This window comes from Falco peregrinus, chromosome 9, assembly GCF_023634155.1.
Source record: "Falco peregrinus isolate bFalPer1 chromosome 9, bFalPer1.pri, whole genome shotgun sequence".
Lineage (NCBI taxonomy): Eukaryota > Metazoa > Chordata > Aves > Falconiformes > Falconidae > Falco > Falco peregrinus.
In genome coordinates, this window is record NC_073729.1 from 11195692 (window position 1) to 11216323 (window position 20632).

The window sequence follows — 20632 nt, forward strand, 5'->3', positions numbered from 1 at the left end:
TATAATGCAGCACTGGAAACCATAGCATTTATGGGCTTTGGCCAGGGGTGTTATCCAGGGAGTGTTTACCCTGCATAATGGAGATGGGAGACATAGCCCAGAAACCTTACAACAGAGGAATGCTCCTGGCGAAGAAACATCCCTATGAAAATACACTGTATCTCAGCTATTCATACACTAAATATGTGGCAGCGTGTTGGTTTGCTAAATGTCACCTTTTGCCAGGTTAAATTAACTTTGAGGGAGGAAGTGTTTGGCAGCAGGTACGGTTATCTCTGTGCTTACCTGACTGTTAGGTGCTGCATGGTTTCCCTGCAATCCCTCTGTCTTCCCACGGCCCTGATTCCCACGCTTTCCCGGCAATCCTGCCTCTGGTGGGCTAAAGCTTCACCGTAGTGTCCTCCAGACTAATTCACAGCTGGAATGCCTTTTCCATCCCCAGCCCTGACTCAATCCAGACAGCGGTGTGTATTTCTGATGCAGAAACACAACATCCAGGTTTTCTCATCAGGTAGCCTTTTTGATAGGCAGCTTTTGGAGTCCTTGGCTCGCTGAACCCGTGTAACGTATCCCGCTGATCCATGGGCTCTGCCATGCCCAGATTGCCGCGTACCAGGGTGTTAGGTGTGTGCCTCGAGTTTATCGGGAAAACAGGATGCGGCCATGTAATGCTCAGCATTATGGTGCTGTATGTGAATGAACTGGCATTTCAGTGTATTATGATTTACTATTTTGCTAGTATACTACCTAATTATCCTTTTGCTATTGGTGTTCATAATGCAAAACTATTTGCAAACCCATGGGCTTAAAAGGTGTAGACACCTCTGTGTATTTGTGTGGCTTCACATAAAAGGGAGTGAATGAGAGATCACAACTAAGTAACTTTTATGTCTTTCCCTCTAAGAAATATCTCCCTCCAGCCAAGTGTACTCTTAACAGATAACACGTGGTTGCCCGTCACACCACTGGTGTCTGCGCCGTGAAACCAGCTGAGTGACATGAATATATTCACAACGTGATTGACAGACCAACAATGAGAAGGTGCTGCTTTGGCAGGGAAGGAGCCGTGGGTCCTGCGCTGCCCCGGTGGCACGGCTCGGAGGCGGCTGTGCTCACAGTGGGGGGGTGGGCGGGCGGCCTGGGGACACGTTGGGGCTCTCACTTTCCAGGCAGGTGCAGGCTCTGGGGAATGCAGCACATCCACTGGCACTGCAGAGAAAGAATGGAGGCCTGAGTGGAAATATGGTTACCCAGGATGGCCCCGTAAATACTGTAAAGCCTTTTTTGGAGTAAATTGATATTATTTGGAATTCCTGAGGGTGCAGTGAGGCCGACTGGAGCTTGTCCCAGCTTGCGAGCATACTGCTGAGAAACCCACCTTTTAAATGCAGAGCATTTATGCAGGAGGTTTGCTAGACAAGCAAGAGCGTCAAACTACCCAGACTTGTTTTTAAAAAACAGCTACTCCTGTGCTGTAACAGTGCAAAAATGAGACACGAAGAAAAGTCAATTCCTAGTCATGCATTAATCCCAATTTAGATGATTCTTTACGCCTACACTGCAAGAGCAGTGGGACAGTGTTGTGCAAGGGCTGCGTGGGGACAACCTGGAGTGTGGGGGCCAAGGGATAAGCTTCCATGGGCAGCATGTCACCACCACTGCCCAGGAAAGGGGAGTCAGGAGAAGGGGAGGCATTGTTTAGATCAAATTAAATAAATTTGATTATTTGAATCTTAAACAAGAGCATAGAAAAACAAAAAAACCCCAAGACAGTGTGACTAGTTTCCAGGGCAAATGCAGAAGGACATTTGCTGCAGAGGCAGTCGTGCATGCCTGTCTGCAGGGATAGCACTGAGGGGCGCTGCCTCCTACCAGCCCTCCCCGTCTCCAATGCACAGGCTTTTCCAGCAAGCCTCAAAAGTCATTTTTGGAGGAGGCGAGAGCCAACCCCCAGCTTCATTGAAGAAAATGTGAATTCTGCCTGTGGTTTTGTACATCTTTCTTTGTGTTGGTGCTACATTTTATTGCAGATATGGTTTGCATAGCATAGCAAGAATGGGGTTTTATTACTTTTTAATAACAAAATCAGCAAGCAAGGCAAGATGTGTGTTTTGCACAATGTGCATATGAAGTCGTTTAGGCATGTGCTGTGGCTGCCGCATCTCCTGTATGCCTTTGTGCCTTTGCTGACCTCAGAAATGAATATATGTATATGCTGCTACGTGAGAACTGTGTGAGAGTTCTCATGTATCTTCCGAAAAAAAGATAGTTACGTGTTCATTACACTTCTGACTTTTTACAGAAAATGACATAATACATTATTTTGATTAGATGCATTTCCAACATTTTATTAAAACAAGATGACCCTTCCTCCTTCTCTCCCCCATCCCAAAAGCAGGTGAGAAAGCCTTATAGTAGTGGGGGCAGACAGACCAATTCCACCTTAAAATGTAACCTGGAAGGTTATTGAAAAAAGTTTATTTGACGTGGCACCTGGAGCCCCTTGCAGTCTGTATTCCTGTACAGCAATTAGAAATGTAGGTCTGTCTGCCCAAGGTGACACCCAGCAGCTTCAGTGGGGCTGTGTGTGGCCACAAAGGTCCACCCACAGGGAGCTCATTGTAGGAGTGGGGCCTTAAACATTGCTGGGGTTCTTCCAATGGCAATTGGTGTTTAAAAGTACAAAAGCCCTGCAATGTCAGGCAGTTGTGTTAATTTAGAGTGGGCATTCTGGTGGGTCGGAAATGTGCTCTGTGGAGTCCTGTCACTTGTGGAGGGCTGTTGACTTTTTTTCCCTTCCCTAGCCACAAAATTGTTCCATTTACAAAAGAAAAAAATATAGAAACAATAAGCAACCCTCGCTGTAACTCTGCATGGCAGAAGATAAGTCTGTGGGAAATAAGATGGCACAGTTACAAAATCTTGGAATACTGACTCTGCAGTTAGATGGGTAAAATTACTCCTCCTTTTACACGAAAATCAATTAGGTTTCCAAACGTCAGGCTGTACTTTCCTTTTGTGGTATTTTGTGCTCAAGTATAATTCCTAAATGGTGCATAGAAGCTGCCCTTGTGGGTCCAAGCACCAGCCTTTTAGTTACCTTTAATTATTGCCTACCCTATGTAACTGTATTCTCAACAGATTAACAAGTTTATATACCCATCTGCTGCTTTCATGACAGGTTTTCCTTAATGGGGACTTTCCATTTTTACTGCAGTGGTTCTGTGAAAGTTCAGGACAAATGCTTAAACCAAGTAATCCCATGTTCCCTAACAAATATAAACTCAGTATGCGAGCAGATTAGAAGAGATCTAAGCAACTGACTGTTACACAGGGGCTATAAAATTGTAAGACTGTAACACTGAAATTATAATAATTCTGATTTTTTATATATATATATATACATATATATATATATATATATTCAAGCTTGCTTTCCAATCAGGAAAAAAACCCTGCCGCCACCCAACAAAAACTCCCCTTTCTTCTCTTCCTCTTTGAGGTTTCTCACTCTTGCTGCCACATTTGTTTCGACTGTGAGAGCTTCAGACAGCTTTACATCTAAAATACCTATATAGGGCTGTAAAGAACATGGGTGATGGGTGTTTTCAGTATTAATCCACCTATCCAAACTGTCAGATTGTGTTAGGTCCAAATTTCAAAATGTATTTTAAAGTGTGGTGAAGAAATAAAATATTCTTTATGTTTTAATTCAAGTTTTATTATTGTTGTAAAAGGGCTTTGTAAGCCCAGGGAGAATTGTGCCTGAGAACGAGAAAGTGAAAGCAATTGCTCAAGGGCCATAAAAACAGCCTGCCATCATTAGCCAAATGCAGTAAAATTCAGCAAAGTTAATCAAACCACCTAAGTGATGAAAAATAAATGAGGTCTTTTCAAAAGAAGCCCTCCATCTTTGAACAATATCCATTGCCACAGGCATTGTTTATCCTTTCTGTATTCCCTGTAAAGCGTATAAAAAGCAGTTCAGCGTTTCAGTCATAACGAAGTTCTCGGTGTAGCGTTTTTGTGATATGAAAGGATGGGAGCAAACCACATTAGGATAAATGTCTTGGAGTAGCAGACTCAGGATTTGGGGTCGTTTTAATCTGAAATCAGACAAAGTTTAACAAAACGCAAGGGTCATTTCTTTTGCAGTGCTGGAGAGCTACGTGTTGGCCCTGGGAAGCGAATGTCATGCTCTGTAAAATGTTCATATTCAGGTGTCTGTAGTTAGAAGTGCCAAGAAACCACTTTAAGGGGGTCCAGTATTGGCGCAGGCTCCAATCTTGAAACCGCGGCATCGCAGCAGGCCTGGCTGGCGGCATTCCCGGGGGACCCCGCGGAGATGCGGCAGGAGGCCTGGGCCAGCTCCCCCAGCCCAGCTGTAGCGTCAGGACATGGGCTTTTCAAGGGAGGGGCCTGGCGTGAAAACACGGTGGCGCGGGTAGAGGGACCGAGCGCAGTCTGTTCCTCGCAGTCAGCCCGCACTAGGCGCTGAGGACGGGTGGGAAGACTGCGGGGGCCGGAGCGCGCTCTCGCCGCTGCCTTCACACGCGCTCTCCCGTTTCTCAAAGCCCACTGCTGCTGCCGGAAATTTCCCAGCAAATTTAAAAGCGCTGCTTTCGCGTAGCTGGGTCGGAGCGCTGCGGCAGCCATGGCAGCTCCCTCTGCCGGGCCCGCACCGCGGCCGTGCCCCAGCCCTGCCATCGCACAAAGCCCCGGCGCTGGAAATCGCTGCCGGGCATCGCACCGGGCACCGGCTCTGCCCAGGGAAATGTGAGATCGGCGAGGAGGGAAGGAGCGAGCGAGTGGGGCTGTGGGGTAGCTGGAGTGGAGCCCGGGCACACAGCTCCTGCGATGAGCCCAGGAGAGCCGTAAAATCAGGGGGGTCATCGCAGTGGGGGGCCCTCTGCCTCCCACAGCCTTGCACAGCGCTGCACTGTTCTCACGGGGAGGAGGAGTGGGGGGACGCGTGAGCTGGGCTGGCATTGGCAGCGTGGTGGGTTGTGGCTGTGCGTCTCCCTCGCGGTGCCTGCCCTGCCTGCGTGCTGAACCCCAAGTGATGTGAAAGGACAAGGGAGCAAACCCACATTAGGATAAATCTCTTGGAGTAGCAGACTCAGGATCTGGGATCATTTTAATCTGAAATCAAAGTTTAATGAAACGCAAGGGTCATTTCTTTTACGGTGCTGGAGAGCTACGTGTTAGCCCTGGGAAGCGAGTGTCATGCTCTGTAAAATATTCATATTCAAGCGCCTGTAGTTAGAAGTGCTCGTGCTCGCCCCGAGGGACTTTGCACCTGGCTGTGCCTCTGCCCCGAGGTCTCCCGTCTCGTTCCACTGCAGCTTCCCACACCCCTACACCCACCCCAAAACTGCCTAGCTGGGCTGCAAAGTCAGGCTCTCAGAAGTTGGGAAATGTCCTCGTATGTCTGCTCTACAATGCAGCAGTTAATTACATGCTCACATGTTTATTTGTTCCTGCTTCATTCAGTGTAGATGTAGATGGCCCTTCTTTTGATAAGCAACTATTCAGTAGTTTGTTTTCTTCTGTTGTTGAAATGCGTGGCCCTGTGCCCTGCTTGCTGCGTGCTGTCTAACCTCTCCTTCAAACAGAATTAATAATTCCCTCATTTGCATTTCACAGATGTATTAGTGCAGTCATTTTTTAGATGAAGGAGCATTATTACTCACATTTGACAAACGCAAGAAGTTCAGGTGCAAAAGAATGAATGGGCCACTGATTTTGAGGGTCCCCTTTGATTTGTCATGAGCCTGATTTTGCAGAATACTTAGCATTATTGAGAGCTTCCGATTTTCAGGCATAATTTTCCCATCTGAGCACTCAGCACTTCTGGAATTGGGACCTCAGGGTCTCAAATCAGACAGGCCAGAACTGCAGGATGTGTCTTCACTGCCACAGGAAAGCTGATGAAAATGTGTGAGCACCTTGCCCAGCCAGCAAGTCCCAGTTTCACACTGGGACTCCTGTGGCAGTAGCTGGGAAGCGCTGGGCAGCACTGATGTGTCAGGGCTGGGAACCACTCTCATTCGTCACCTACCTCTCTATTTCTGCAACCGTAAAGTAGCCGAAGATCTCCTTTTACTTCACATTCCAGATTCAATGCCTGAGTGGATCCAGGCAGGTGTGAACGCGTGGAGGTCCCTGAAAGACTAGGTTGACCGTGCAGTTGTATCATAGCATACAAACAAAAAAAGTTCAATTAACATTTCACATGAAAGTGTTAAAAACCTTAGTAACAGGAGTTGGTACAGACTCCAATTATAGCATTAAAATGTTATAAATATAACTCCCAATCTGCTTCAGTGGAGGACAACAGCAACAGGAATGAAATACTCAGTTACTGGTGTTTTGGTAGAAATAAGAAAAACTGTTGGCAGACCAAGTGATTTTCTTGCATCGGCAGGAAATTAAAGAGTGTCAGATTTACAAGATTCAGCAAGACAGCAGAGCTGAGGCTGGGCAGGGCACAGGTTAGAGCCACACACAGACTGCTGATATACTAGTGATTGTTTTTCCATCAGTCTACCCCACCTGGCTCCTTTTTCCTCCAGAAGTGCAGCTTGGACCAGTCTGTGGAGTTGCCAGGCACTTGAGCAGTGCTGGTTTCTCTCTTTTTGGTGACAGTCCCACCTGCCTTCCACTCACCTGTCCCTCTGAGCTGCGGCAGGAGTCCTTGTAACCTCCAGTGCAGAATATATTCAGTGCAAAGAGAGCCGAGGGTCTGTCCCTCTGTCGGGAAGAGGGAAGACCTGCAACATGAGCCTTTTTAATGTCCTTCTTTGGGTGGTGGAGTCTCTTTGGGCACATGATCTGTTCAAGTTGCCAGCCTCTCCCCATGGTATTTTCTCACAGGGGCTTGTTGCTGCAAGTGATAATATAGATGGCGTCACCCTCGTGGTTGTTACGCTTGAAATTTGCAGGAACCTACAGCTGTGACGGAGCAGCCCAGCTGGTGAGGGGCTGTCATTAGGCTGTGCAGGGCAGACGAGGCAGCGGAGTGCTGCCACCTGTATCCTGCTCAACCCTCCTGTGGGTGTGCGAGGTCAGCAAGGCACCAGCTCGCTGTGCCACTGCAGGCCAGGGGTGTCTGCAGAGACTCCCAGGCGTGTGAGCGTGGTTTGAGGGGAGTTCAGTCACAGCTGTGCCTCTGGGTGCAACGGGAGGGTGCAGCGCCCTTGCAGTCAGGGTGCTGTGCCCATGAGCGAGGTCATTTAACAGCTGGACCTGATGAACTGAAACGTCTTTTCCAACCTAAATGATTCTATGATCCTCTGATTGTATCCCCAGAGAAGCACCTGCCAAGGGCCCTCTCTCAGGCCGCTTGCCTTCCATTTTGCTCCGCATCCCTGTCACCCAGCCTCGGCAGGGCCTGGGGAGCTGCTCGCCCCCACGTGCTGCTCAGCATGGCGTTGTAGGGTCGTGCAGCCCCGGTGGACAGGAGCAGTGACAGAGCAGGTACCCCAGCAGATCGGCATGCCCAGCTCACCTGCACTGGGAGCTTGAGAGGGTTAGCTTCGCTGCCATCTGTATCTTGGACGCTACTGTTTAATTAAAAACTTGGTCCTATACAGGCTTGTCAAGGCTTGGCTTTAGCTCCACAGGTATGGGAAAGCATGGGGATGTGACAGAGAGAGCTGTAGCAACTTGCAAACATGCGTTTCATGGACCAGAAAGGCTTTGCCTTAGAATACAAGTGCAAAATTGGTGAGGAGAGGTTACAAATATATATGCTGGCTGATAAAACAAATGTAGGTGGTTTGTCTTTGTTCTGCACTAGCTTAAATGCTTGCATCCCCTGCCATTGGCAATTTGTCTTGGTTCTTCTAAATTCCTAAGTGGATTATAATTTTTCTCGTGGTATTATTTGACAACAGTCATATTTCATGGCTTTACTGCATTCTTTGGATAGTTAAAATTTTCTTAAGAAAACGAACTCAGTAAGAGGCGGCCATCTCCAGGGCATGTCATGTAATGCAGATGCTTCAGACATAGCCGAAGATGTTCTTTGTATTTTCATATAGTTTTTATTCTCAGAAAATACAGGATTTGACCTATGATGGTTACAGCATCTAAAGCACATTATTACCCCAATGCCAGATGAAAATCCTTTAAATGTTGTCACATGGGTAAATTCCTCAGCATCTAATATACTTCAATGGCTCTGGAATACTTAGTCTAAAATAACAGTGAATTCTCAATATAATGAGCATGTTTGTAAGCTGTTCAGACACTAATGGGCTCAAAAATACAGGCATAAAATTTAGGTTCTTTGCTTTCATCTACACATAAATTCCTGTCATGCAGTATGTTTGTATAAAAATGATAGGGATCAGTTCAGTATCCATTTACCCTGCTGCTCCGAGTATTATATTGTTTGTTAGTTTGTAGAAATATGCCATATCTAATTAGCTTAGTAATGATTGTACTTAGCATAGGAATTGCAGCAACATAAGGAGAAAATAATCACATATTGCAATATCAAAATAAACATTTCGGTCCTAAGAATGTTGTCAGGTGATGTCATACCATCTGTCCTACTGTACCCCCTCGGAAATTTTGCTGCAGCAGCATCTGGTACTTTGGCAAGCTCTGCAGACAACTGTGGTAGCTTTACAGCTGCCTTTAACTTTGCTTTTATATTTAAACAGTATTGAGACTTGATGCTCTGTGGTCCTATAAATGTCTTTGATTTTACTAATGTTTGGATACTGAGCATTTTGTATTTTTTCCTGGTTTGCAGAACAAGGCACAGTGTTTGAATTGCCTTGGGAATTTGCAGTGGCCAAACCGTAAAATACAGCTCTCCCTTCCTCCTTCCCTCCATAGCCACTTTTGAGCCTGGGAGAGAGACACCCTTTTGGGGAGGTCGCTTTCCTGGGTGCAGGAGAACCTGGCAGTTCCCAGGTATATGGGGCACTGATACGTTGTACTGAGATCGAAGTTTTTCAGTAGGCAGCAAGATACATCAGAAATGTTCAGCATGACTTTTAGTTATTTGCTTAGTGCTACAAGACAAATATGTGATGATGTTGTCAAAAAAACAGAAGTCAGAGCCATGGTACTTTCTCGTGTTTCTTGACTTTTTTTGGTTTCGTTTCGTTTGTCACATTGAAACGTCTCCTTAGTCCACTTGTGCCACTGCTGAGTAACAGGCTAAATCTGACCGTGGACGGTGTTATGGTAGGCACTCCTGGTTGCCAACCAGTACAGATTTCCTGTATCATGCGTGAATGACCAGTGTGCAAGCTAAACCAGTGCTGGGCGAGGGCTAGCTGGCACACGTTCCTGGGCACACTCACTCCTGCATGCATGCATTCAGCTTTCCGTCGCCCATTTATTTCTCTGCCATGCCTGTTTTCATCTTCAAGGTAGAAGCAATTTCTTTGGATCAGCTCTGCCCCTTTTGGACTCCACATGCACTAACTAAAGTCTGGCCAAGATTTCCACGCGTGCACGGGAAAAGCTGGGATAGCATTGTTTTGAAAGAGAGCTGCAAGGAAAATCTGTGAAACCGGTGCTCTCAGGCTTGGACTTGTTTGTGCAAACACCTTAATAAGTGTTACACTTTCCTTTTTCCTTCCGCAAAAATAAAAAAGTAATACAACCCTGTGAAAAGCACAGACGGTATCTCATTTTTGGCCCCATACACAGATGAGTGTTCTCTGATTCTAAATTCAGATTTCACTGTGCTAGATGATTTTTAAATAGATTTCAATTTAATTTCGTAAGTGCAGAAATCTAGCCCGTCCATTTCCTTTTCCCCAGAGTTTTGGACATCTGCTAGGGAAGACTCTGCTTACACCAAAGGAAGGCTCTGAGTGGCTGTCCAATTAATTTAGATTTGTCATTTCAATTTGTTCATTCGGCAGGTATATTGTAAACAAAATAGCTTAAATGAGGTCTGCTTTGGGCTTTTAAATATTTTATTTGTGCTTAGCTTTTGGGAATTGCCCCTTATATACAGCATCTGTTCAATATGACAGGGGTTCCTAGTGTTTGTTGACTGCGTATCAGCTTTCCTTCAGTAGAGTTAGAAAAATGTTTTGTGATCTGCATGGTTAAACCCCCTAATGTTTAATCCTGCTGCTCTCAAGCTCCTTCACTCTGCCTGCGTGACACTGAGCTGCTGGCTGACTGGCGGAAGGTCTTTGGGGTTCATCCTCCTGCTTTCATTTCAGGTGCTGAAAGGTGCTGTCATCTGGGAGAAATGGCAGCCCCTAAAAGGCTGTGTTGGCCTCAGTAGGGGACTTCTCTGGGCCAAGGATTTCCCCCAGGCAGGAAGGGGGTTCCCATGATTATAATGAGGTGCAATGGGAGGAAGTTAAGAAACAGGAAATTGAAGCTGAATGTGTTTTGGCAGAGATGGTCATCTATAGAGCTAGTTCTCGAGGGAAGTGGGAAAAGTTTGGCCCTTTAATATTAAATGGGTCAAAATACTGGAGGACATACAAGGAGGACCACTTCTATAGTAACAGCAGCACAGAGTAACTGGCCTTCTTGTTGTCATTCTGGAGTTAGAAGAACATCCCTTCCGTCTCTTTTGGTTGAGTGGCATTAGCATGTGCTGTAGACAGAGGTTTGGGGTTTTTTGAATAGACAGGCAGGAGGTGTGTATGTGTGGGCTCTGTGGCACTAGTAGAAGTGCAGGCTCGGAGGACATGGACATTAAAATGCATGGTTTAAAGAGGCAGAAGGAGGCTTTCCTCGTGAGTGTATTCATCTTACTATGCTCTGCAAAGGGCTCTATCACTGCTGCCGCTGGGTCTTCCAGTATAAATTGCTCCCTTGAAGATGACCACGTTTTGTGGTTTGCAGTAGGGACACAGGTTTTTTTGATGTTGACCCTTGTTCACAGGGGGCTACGACATAATCACTGAAGTTGTTCATGGAAATCATGCTGCAGAAAATCATAGTCCCAGGAGTAATGTGCAAGTCATTTAATCCATCAAAGCGCGCTACCCTCTGCAGGAGCACACGCAGACCCATGCCGCGATAAAGCTCTGTTTGTTTTGTACAGCACTGATTTTCCTGTTTCTTTCTTGCAGTACAATAAACACCTCTTCGTACACATTGGACACGCTAACCATTCTTACAGTGACCCGTTGCTTGAATCGGTGGACATTCGTCAGATTTATGACAAATTTCCTGAAAAGAAGGGCGGTCTAAAGGAACTGTTTGGGAAGGGGCCCCAAAATGCTTTCTTCCTCGTAAAATTCTGGGTGAGTAAGACATGATGTGGAGAACCTCTCTTGCAATAAGGCTTGTGTTTAGTATTTAGCACCCTTCGGGGCGCTTGTGGAAATGTCTTCTGTTGTCATGTGAAAGTGCAAAGCTGTATATCCTTCAGGTAGGACGCTGGCCCAGAGCCACTCTTGTTGACAGCCCCACCAGAAGTCTGTGTTGCAGACGAGATGCAAAGGCAGATGCGTGCCTCAACTGTGCTTGACACAGCTGCTGGGCAGGAGCGCACAGGTAACGGAGCCCTGGTTCGGACGTGGGGAACTGCCATCTAGTGGTCCGAGAAGCTGCAGGGGAAGCTGCAGGGATGGGGACCGCGCTTCAGCGTTTCCTATGTTAACTCTTGCCGAATGCAAAAGTCAGAGTAGCAGTCCTGCCATCGGTCCACACGCAGATAGGGCCAAGCAGGGTTTGAACTGAGTGTGCAGCAGGACGACTGTGAGCCTGGGAGGGTGCCAGGGGTTTTCCTAAACGTTTTTTGGTTGCTAGAGCACATGTGCTTTCCCCTTGCCTTTCTGTTAGTCAGCCATGGGACTCTGCTCCAGAAGTTGTATCTGTTTATACCAGTGGTGAGCAAGAGTGAAAAAAGAATTTGAATGGAAGGCTGAGATGTTGTGTATTGATCTAGTTATGATAAATTTCAGTGGTAGATCAGATTTTTCTTACTGTATTCACAAAATTTCATGTTAGCGATGCTAAAGGTTTGTCCAAAAGGATTGTCAAATCTCCAGGTTGGAGCTTATTGCTTATACTAAAGCTTTTTCTACTCTTCAACTTTTTGGGGTATTTTTTTGTGGTATACTCCTTTCCATAGCAACAGTTACCACCTAAACATTTGAATTTGTCTTTTAAAACCTCAGTGAAAGGGGCATATTTAGGTTTTAATTACAGGGTGGACAGGTTTAGGCTGAAACCAGAAAAGGTTGATCCGGAATCACTGCTTATGATGAGATTTCCTGGTGTTTAGTGCTTTCTGTGTGACCTGAAACACACTCCACCTTGTACATGCCCCAGACTTCGTACCTTGCCAAGGGTTTCTGTGGCACCAGATTTGGAACCAGAAACTAGGAATGAGGGAGACTGTCTTTTCTCAAATCTGGGTGTAGAAGGGATAAACCACTGAGCAGAACCTGTTCTGAACTTCAAAAGAAATCCATTGAGGAACTCACGGGGCTTAAAAACTGGGCATGGGAGCTGTAGACCAAGCATTTGAGGGCTGGCTGAGCGACGAGGCCGGGAACAGGAGGCAGCAGAGAACTGAAAGCTGAAACACAGCAGGGACAAGGAGCCTGGAAAAGGCAGGTGAGAATGTCGGGTCAAAAAGAGGGAGGCAGTGGGAAGAGCGAGCATTTGAGATAAGGAGCCTGCAGGGAAACATAGGGATGAAGGCATATGGCAGAAACAGGTATGTGAAAGGTTGGGAACAGGCCAAGGAGAAGGGCAGAAGAAATCTGGCTGCAGAGGAATAGAGCTTGGAGGTTAAGGGTCTGTGACCACTAAATACATTTCCTTGCAAAACCTGGGCTTAAACTAAGGACCATCAGCTCACCAGGCCACTTTGCATAACAAACACTTGCGAAACCCACTGGCAAAAATGCCGGTCACCTCACTTGCCTGTTCTCAGTTCCCAGAGAGCATGACAAGCCTCAGACTTTATATTAGGCGTGGCAGCAGCAGAGGTTTTGTGATAGAGTCATTGATGTATTGTATGTTCTGCTTTTTCTCAATGTGGAAACTGATTTTCAGGCATGCTGAATGCTCAGAGATATATCTAAAGCCATTAGAGATCTTCTTTGAATCATTGAGGTCTGTGTTGTACTCATGGCATCGAAAATTCAGGTGCCAGCCTTCTCTGCTTGATCTCCTACAGGCAGTGCACACCTTTAACGCTCTTGCCTCAGTTCCCCATCTGTAATTTGGGGGTGATAACGTTCCTTCAGGTCAGATGGTCACTGAGAAGTCAAACTCACAGCTGCTTATAAAGACTCAAGATAATGCCGTGAAGAAAACCTTTATAAAATTAATAATTCTGTGTTCAGCACAGGTTTTGAGTAATGTGCAGGAAATAGGGACTGGGCCACACTGAATAATGAAGACAAGGAAATATTGTATAGATGCTGAGAGGGCGAGCATGCACTCGTGTAGCTAGAGGCTGTATCATGATGCAGTTCAGCAGTCAGGATGTGCAGGCAACTTCAATCCAACATCTCCTAACCTCACTGTGCCTTCCAACATAATGGTCTTTTAATACAATTTTGTGTTGTATTAACGTAAGAGATTAAAAACCGTACAGTGCTAACATCCTTCTGAGTTATACATTAAAATGTGGTGAGAATGCCTTTCTGAGCCGTGACCTTAAAACAGGCCAGTGGATTTTCTCTCTGATTGAGGCAGAGGGAAGGTGTCAGGGGCAGTGTTTGGGTGCAGCGAGAGTCACGATGGAATAAACTTTCTAGGAATAAACTTCACACCGGTGCTCCCCATCGAGAAATATGTCGAGGAAAACCAGAAGATCTCTGTGTAATTAGTCATGAGAATTAGATCCTAAACAGTCAGCTCACTGTCCTTCATTTCTTTCACCCCAGTAGGGCATTTCTTCAGAAAAAAGGACGCTGTTCCCATTTTTATGGGGAGTGCTGAGAAACTGTTCTGAACAGTCATATATTACCAGTGTAACGCTGGCAAAGGTTGCTGACAACGTTTTTTGACCCTATTAGTAACTTCAGGTTTATTAATATGAAAATAGATTTTTATGTTCTCATCCTTTTCTTGTGAATTAAGATTCACTTCTGAATCAGCATCCACTCTCTCCTTATCATGCGCTAGCTCTTCCTACTCTGAAAGTTTAACTTCTCCCAGGTTCTGTTCATGTTGTGTGGTTACTGCTGACTCACAGTGCTCTCTCTCGCTCTTTATTTAACCATTTCCCCTTTCCCATCCTTCCTGTTCTCTTCTCCCTTCATTATCATTAAACCATCGATAGTTTGCTCGGCGCTGTAAGCTGGTGGATCCTAGCATCGGTGTCCAGGCACAATCTGCATTTGGTGGAATTTGATTGTAACGTGAGTAAAAGAGGAACATGAATTTGTGTAGTGAAAGTAGGTACAGGTGAGAAAGCACTGTCAGGAGAGTCAACAAAAGAAAATGAGAGACTATGAATGAAAGAAGTCAAGGGGAACCAGAGAAGGAAAGCAGGCGGGTGTCATGGCATGTCGAAGCTTGAAAGCGAAGGTAAGGATTTGATGCCAGAAGGGATGGTGAGCCTGTAAACGGATTTAAAGAGAAGTCAGCAGGTTGCTGGAGGAAGCACAAAGGGTATTTTGTTCAGACATTAAATCTAGTGTGGAAAGGAAAGACGGGAAGCAGGAAGATCAGAGAGGAGCACTCGCGTTGAGGATGACTAAGGCAGAAAGTGGCTTAGCTCTGGTAACCGGAAAAAGTACTCCTCTTCTCTTTCCCATTTAGTTCTGCTTCAGGCTTCTCAGCAGCATGGTTTTCCCTGTGCTCAAGGTAATAAGGCTGGAATACAAAGAAGTGGGAGGGAAAGGTCTGGGATCTTGCAAGAAGACATTTGGCAGTTGTGGCGTAGACTTTGCAAAGCATGACAGGTACAGAGTACAAAGCAACGCGTTGTTTTGCTCTGCAGAGGTTTATTGGTTCATATAGATTGTATCTCCTGCGAGAGACAACCTGATGCTGGGAACAGATGAGTTCTGGCCTCAGTCCTGGTGACACATCTGGATGTCACACGTTTGGGCCTCTTCCTACCTAACAGCGCAGGAGGTGTAAAAGGAAAAGGCCTCTCCTTTTCCACCACCTCAACCACCCAGCCTTCCCGCCCTGCAAAGCAGTTTCCTGATCCTTGTCTTGCACCTTGAACATGGTCACTTTTCTTCTGTTTATCCCAGGTAGTCACTGGGAACCAGAGAGTTCAGGGGAGTCACCCCAGGGACAGGCTTGTACAGTAATACATGGAAGGAACTTTACTTGCTACGTTGTGTGCTCAGTGCAATGAGCAAGTGAGGAACAACGTACTAGTGATGTGTGACAGTGATAGGAAACCAGAGATTACAGGGACATAAAATGAAAACAAAAATAAATTTTCTTAAATAATTGTAAAAATCATTTCCTAGAACAGTGATGCGGAGTTCAGACAAGGCTGCAGAATATCAGCAGATGAACCCTTTCCCTGGATGCAGGTTGAGTGCACAATCCTGCCTGCGTTACCTCAGTCACTAGCAGGATAACCCCCATCTATGTAAAACAATGAGGTATGACCCACGCCATCTAATCTTATTCTGAGCGACGTCAGCATACCTGTCGGTTAGTTTGTACTTCAGCTGGTTTTGTGACTTGAGAAAGGACCTCAGTAACCTACAGTCTTGTGCAGTGGGTGCGTGCCTGCGTCGGGATCCTTTGTGCTGGGGTGAGCACACCTTGGGTAACGTGGCCACGGGTCTTGTGTCTCTGACACTGCCAATGCAGATACAGGAACAGATACAGGGAGCAAATACATCTGAAAGGAGGAGGGCTGTTTTCTAATTAGTGACACAGGAAAAAAAAACAGCTGATATAACTCAACATTGGGCTGTTGGGCTTTCTACTGGTCTGATCCATTGGCTTAATTTTTAATGTCTGCAGTAGCTTGAACTACCCTTCAAACTGAGGAAAGCTTAGTCACAGCCCAGTGTAACTCTGAAATAAAGACCCAAACTCATCTGAAGATGCATGGACGATATTAATTGATGTTTAAAATGAATGCCTCTATTTGCAGGAATCTGCAATGCAAACTAGGAGTTTTAGAAAGTAATGCATATTATAATTAGGGCAAGCTTTTAAAGATGCTTTGAAGTCCTAAACATTTTTGAAATTCAAATGTGGGATGGAAATAAAGGAATCTACACAATAAAGGGGCATTAAATTATGTCCCCCAAAATTTCACTGTTTTATAGATGTAAATATATGCCATAATTAGTGGTAAGTAACATGAGGAGGATAGTTAAGTTTATTCCTATTCTTATTCAAAACAGCTGTGGCATGAAAAATAATGCTCCTTCTCTTTGTGATACACTGGAACAAACAATTTACCCATGTAATCAGTGTTCAGAAATGGCTTGCGCCTGTGGTCTCCTCCCACCCCCTCCTGAATTTATCCCCAAGTGCCTCCAACCATCTTAAAAGGTCCAGAGATTCTTTGTGCCCTTCACTCACACACGCACAATTGTGGCTACTGCCTTTTTTTTTTTTTTTCCTTTCTATTTTTACGTGTCATTTATATTGCATAATCTGGAATCTTGGATTTCCCTCTACACACACACACGCACACTTGCCAGCTCTGACTGGCAAATCATCTGCAGCTCACAAACGGGATCTGTAGTGTGAATGGGTCTATGGCCAGCATGCAAATGCATGCAAAACAAATTAGATATGGAAGAAAGCAGACATCCATTTTCTTTTCCCCATCACAACCCTCTTGGCACTGGGAGCTCACGTGGTGCCTGTGGAGGACCCCTTCGCAAACTGATGCGAGGGCATTAGCGCTGGAGGCAGGCTAATGAGTGGAAGGGGCCGAGCAGCTGGGCAGCCGGAGCAGCTTGGCCTGTCCATCACAAGCCCAACCATGTGGCAGACCTGGGCGCAATTCCTGAGCTGCACTGTAACGCGCGGCGAAACGTGCCAGCAACCCAGATGCTCCTGTTGGAAAAAATTGCTTCACAATTTGGAATCTCTGCTCTTTGATCGCTCTTTGGAGAGGAGGAGGGGAGGCACGATGCGGTCATATGAGTAACACACCTCCCTGCAGTCAGCAGTTGTTAAAACCTATATGTCGTTAATAAGTGACCTTATGTGCTTAATGTTAACTACTGAATGCCAGTGTAAATTGTTCCGGCCCTCCCCAAATCCCACTGTTTCCAGTAGGTGCTGTTTTCCTTCTACTCAGCAGGAAGAATTTAGACTCTTCTCAGCAATTTTTGCTGGAGTTGCTTTTTTGTTAGCCAAAGCTGTTATTATTACACAAGCGCTTTACCCTCTGCCCCCTGCCTTTAACACAGAGCCTGAGAGCTCTGCTGAAGTGAATGTGGAGATATTTTTATTTGGTTTTTTACTCTTCATTTTGGTTGCAGCCAGCTCTGTTTTGGTGCTTGCTCTGGCACACCGGCAGAGGCTTCTCCATGCAGCATGTTGAAAGCTTGGTGCTTTTAATATGTAATTTTTCAGTGCTACCCATTAACAAGCTATGCTTTATTAATGAATTAATCAGGCTGTTACACAACCACTGTAGACAGGGTGCCAGAAAGCTGAGTGCCTCTCCCGCCCTCAAATGCATTCAGCTAATATAAATCTCAGCTTTTAGAAATAAAGCCAAATTAGAGTTTTACTCTTGAAAGTAATATATATATATATATATATATATATATATATATATATATATATATTTTTTCCACTTGTGGTTTTAAGTTGTTGAGGTTCTTTTTCCTAAATTGCATTGATCTTGTATTTTCAAATTCAGTGAGTAAATGGACGCCTGTTCATCACATGTGAGCATACCATAATATTTGAAATGCCATAGTATTTGAAATCATGCCAATATGTTTGAAATCATCATTCAGAAGGTTATTTGTCTGCACATGCTACAATTGCGCTCACCATCCCTAATTCCTGGAGCCACGGGTCAGAGCGTAGTCACATGGGAAGCTGTACAGGAGGGAAAGCTGGTTTACAGCCCAGGAGGGCTTGCAGGCTCCGTCTGAAGCGCAAGAGAAGAGCCAGAGACAGAGAACCGAGGAAATAATGAGACAAAGCTGGCTGCAGTGCGAGAGGCTGTGAGCACAGCGCTCCAGAAGCCTGACTATTGTCATGCTTTTCACAGGGATCATTGAAAAGGGAAATTATAAGGAAGAGGTTAATGAAGGTTAATAAGATACATTCCTATATTTCAATTTTGTTATTACTATATTTATCTAGTCCTGCCTCTTCTGTAATGTAGGCAGTGAACCTTACTAAGTGATGTCTGCCTCCGGACAATAAGCCTACTTGACTGGGAGCATCCCTGTTGGTTAGCTAGCTAGCGTGGTTAAAAAAGACCCCGAGTAATGGTGATTCTACCACATCTGAAAGTTATGCCGGCGTTTCATTGCCATCAGGATTACCGGCCTCTGCCTTGTAGCATTTAATCTTGCCATTTAGCTTTTGTGTAGCTTTAGCTTTCTGTCTTTTAATGTCCGTTTCTGCAAGATTTAATCTATCAGAAGACTCTTCCCCATGTAGCAACTTGTAGGCTATGACAAAGTCGTGGAAAAACTTCCCTTGGAAAAAGTAAGTAGATGGAGTTTCATTAGTCATTCACTACAAAGGATGTTTTCCAGACCTGAAATCATTCTTGTAACTCTTTTCTGAACGCTTTCCAATTTTCCAACATCCTTTCTAAACTGTAGACACAAAAACTGGAATCAATACTGTAGTAAGGAGCCTGCTAAAACTGAGTGCTGGGGTAACACATCACCTGAGTCCTGCTCAGAGCTACAGCTAACAGCTTTCACAGCCGCAGCAGTGCCCATCGCTAGCACAGCCTTTTGGGGTTTTCTTGGTAGTCTCAAAACCTTTCTTTTTTGGGGGGGGACCACCTGAATTTTAATTGTGGCCTGCTTTGGTCAGTTCAAGAAATATAATTTTGCTTTCGGGTGTATGTGATTAGGCAAACCTCTTACTATGTAAGCTTTAACAAAATAATTAGCAAGTATATTAGCAATATAATAATCTGACATTTGAGTGATAATTTCAGTTGTTCCTCATTCAGACGTCAGGGCCCCAGCCCGTATTTTGTGTGTACACAGGACTCCTGGTGTTTTCAGCAAGAGCTGGAAGAGCTGTGGGAGTGATCAACAGGGCGCCAGATGGCCACATGTGTTACTTTTCCAGGTTAAATGTCAGCATGTAAATACAACAATTTGATAGGTTTTTTTCAGCAGGCTTCAAAATCAGAAGGCAGCAAATAAAAAGTTGGGGGTTTTAACTCTATAAACAGTTGTTTAGAGTTGCAGCTTGAAATGTAAGGTCTATGCGATTGACTCTTGAAAACATGAACGTGTGAGGAGAGTTTTAGTTATGATTTCTAAAATACTTTGCTTGTAACTGAAAGGAAAAAAAGAAAATGTTTTGACAGTCAAACTGTAGTTGTAGTAGCAGCAGGAACAAGCACTTTTTAAGAGGTTACTACTACTATTATTGTTACTGTTATTTACAACAATGGAATTGTTTTATCAGAAGTCCGTATTCTTGAGAAATTCCGGTGAAGCAGCTGTAGCACGGCTGATGGCTGCTACAGTTTGCCATGTTTCGCCATTTGTCATGTTTTGATTGCAAGCCAGCTGCGGTGGCAAATTGCTTATTTACTATTAGCTTGGAACAATTTCTTTTAGCTCACTGTGAACACACTGCTTTAGATGTACATTAAACATTAACTGCTGACTTCATGCAAAACACGTGCAAGAAACAAGGTGTAATAGCGATAGGATTTCTTTTTGTTATGCAAAATACTTGACTATAGGGCTGTTTGTGTTACTGTGTGTAAACCTCAGGAGACTTCTCCGCTGATTAATTTACCAAAGCCAACCCGAAGTAATCTTAGACCTGTGTCTTCTCCATACCACAGACTAGCTCAGTATGTGCTATTATCAGCATATTGCCTCAGAATGTTGTACCGCAAATAAGGACTGTAGACACCAAGTAGAATTAATGAGTTGTTGCCTAGTTAAAAATTAAATAGCAGTTACAAATGGCCTGAACTATAGCGAAGGCAGGATTATAAACGTTCCACACTAACTAGTAAATAAACGTACCTGTAAACTGGCTTTTTTTAAAAGTCTCAAGGTAGGCACAAAGGTATCTGTCAAAATTTTTGTGTTACATTTCTGTATCAGCACTAAAAGCAAGCAGAGCTAGACTTGCAAGTGCAACAGCTGCAAAAGTGCATTTCCCAGCTAAAATGCTTGTCTCGGAGCAAGTTAAAAATTCAGGCAATTCTTAGACGTTACACTGCAGTAGCTGATCAGCTATTTCCACATAAAAAGAAAACCCTGCCCACTTTCTTCTTGGGCACCGAAGATGTCAGCAGAGCTAATGCCTGAATCAACAAATCCAGCTGTGGCTATCCCTAGACTCTGCCCATATCCATATTGGTGCTCTTTTAAGTTGAGGGCTTTTGAAAATGGATTCATGATGACAAAGAGCACAGTGGCAGAACAGCTTCGGTGCCGCGGCAGCCCTGGGGAGGCCGCATTCAGCATCTGACCTGTGCTGTTGCTTTGTAGACAAATTAATCCTGCTGTGCGCAGGACTTGGCTTGGGATATAAATAATTAAAGGTAGCA

At 44.9% G+C, this 20632-nt stretch overlaps 1 protein-coding gene across 11 annotated transcripts in view; it reads left to right on the forward strand.

Moving 5' to 3' along the window:
• Positions 1-20632, forward strand: part of TEAD1 (TEA domain transcription factor 1) — a 161657-nt gene that overhangs the window by 131739 nt on the left and 9286 nt on the right. For all 11 annotated transcript variants that reach the window (XM_055813824.1, XM_055813825.1, XM_055813827.1 and 8 more), the window contains one exon: positions 11070-11243. In XM_055813824.1, the coding sequence (XP_055669799.1) occupies positions 11070-11243 (174 nt within the window). The remainder of the gene's footprint in view (positions 1-11069; positions 11244-20632) is intronic.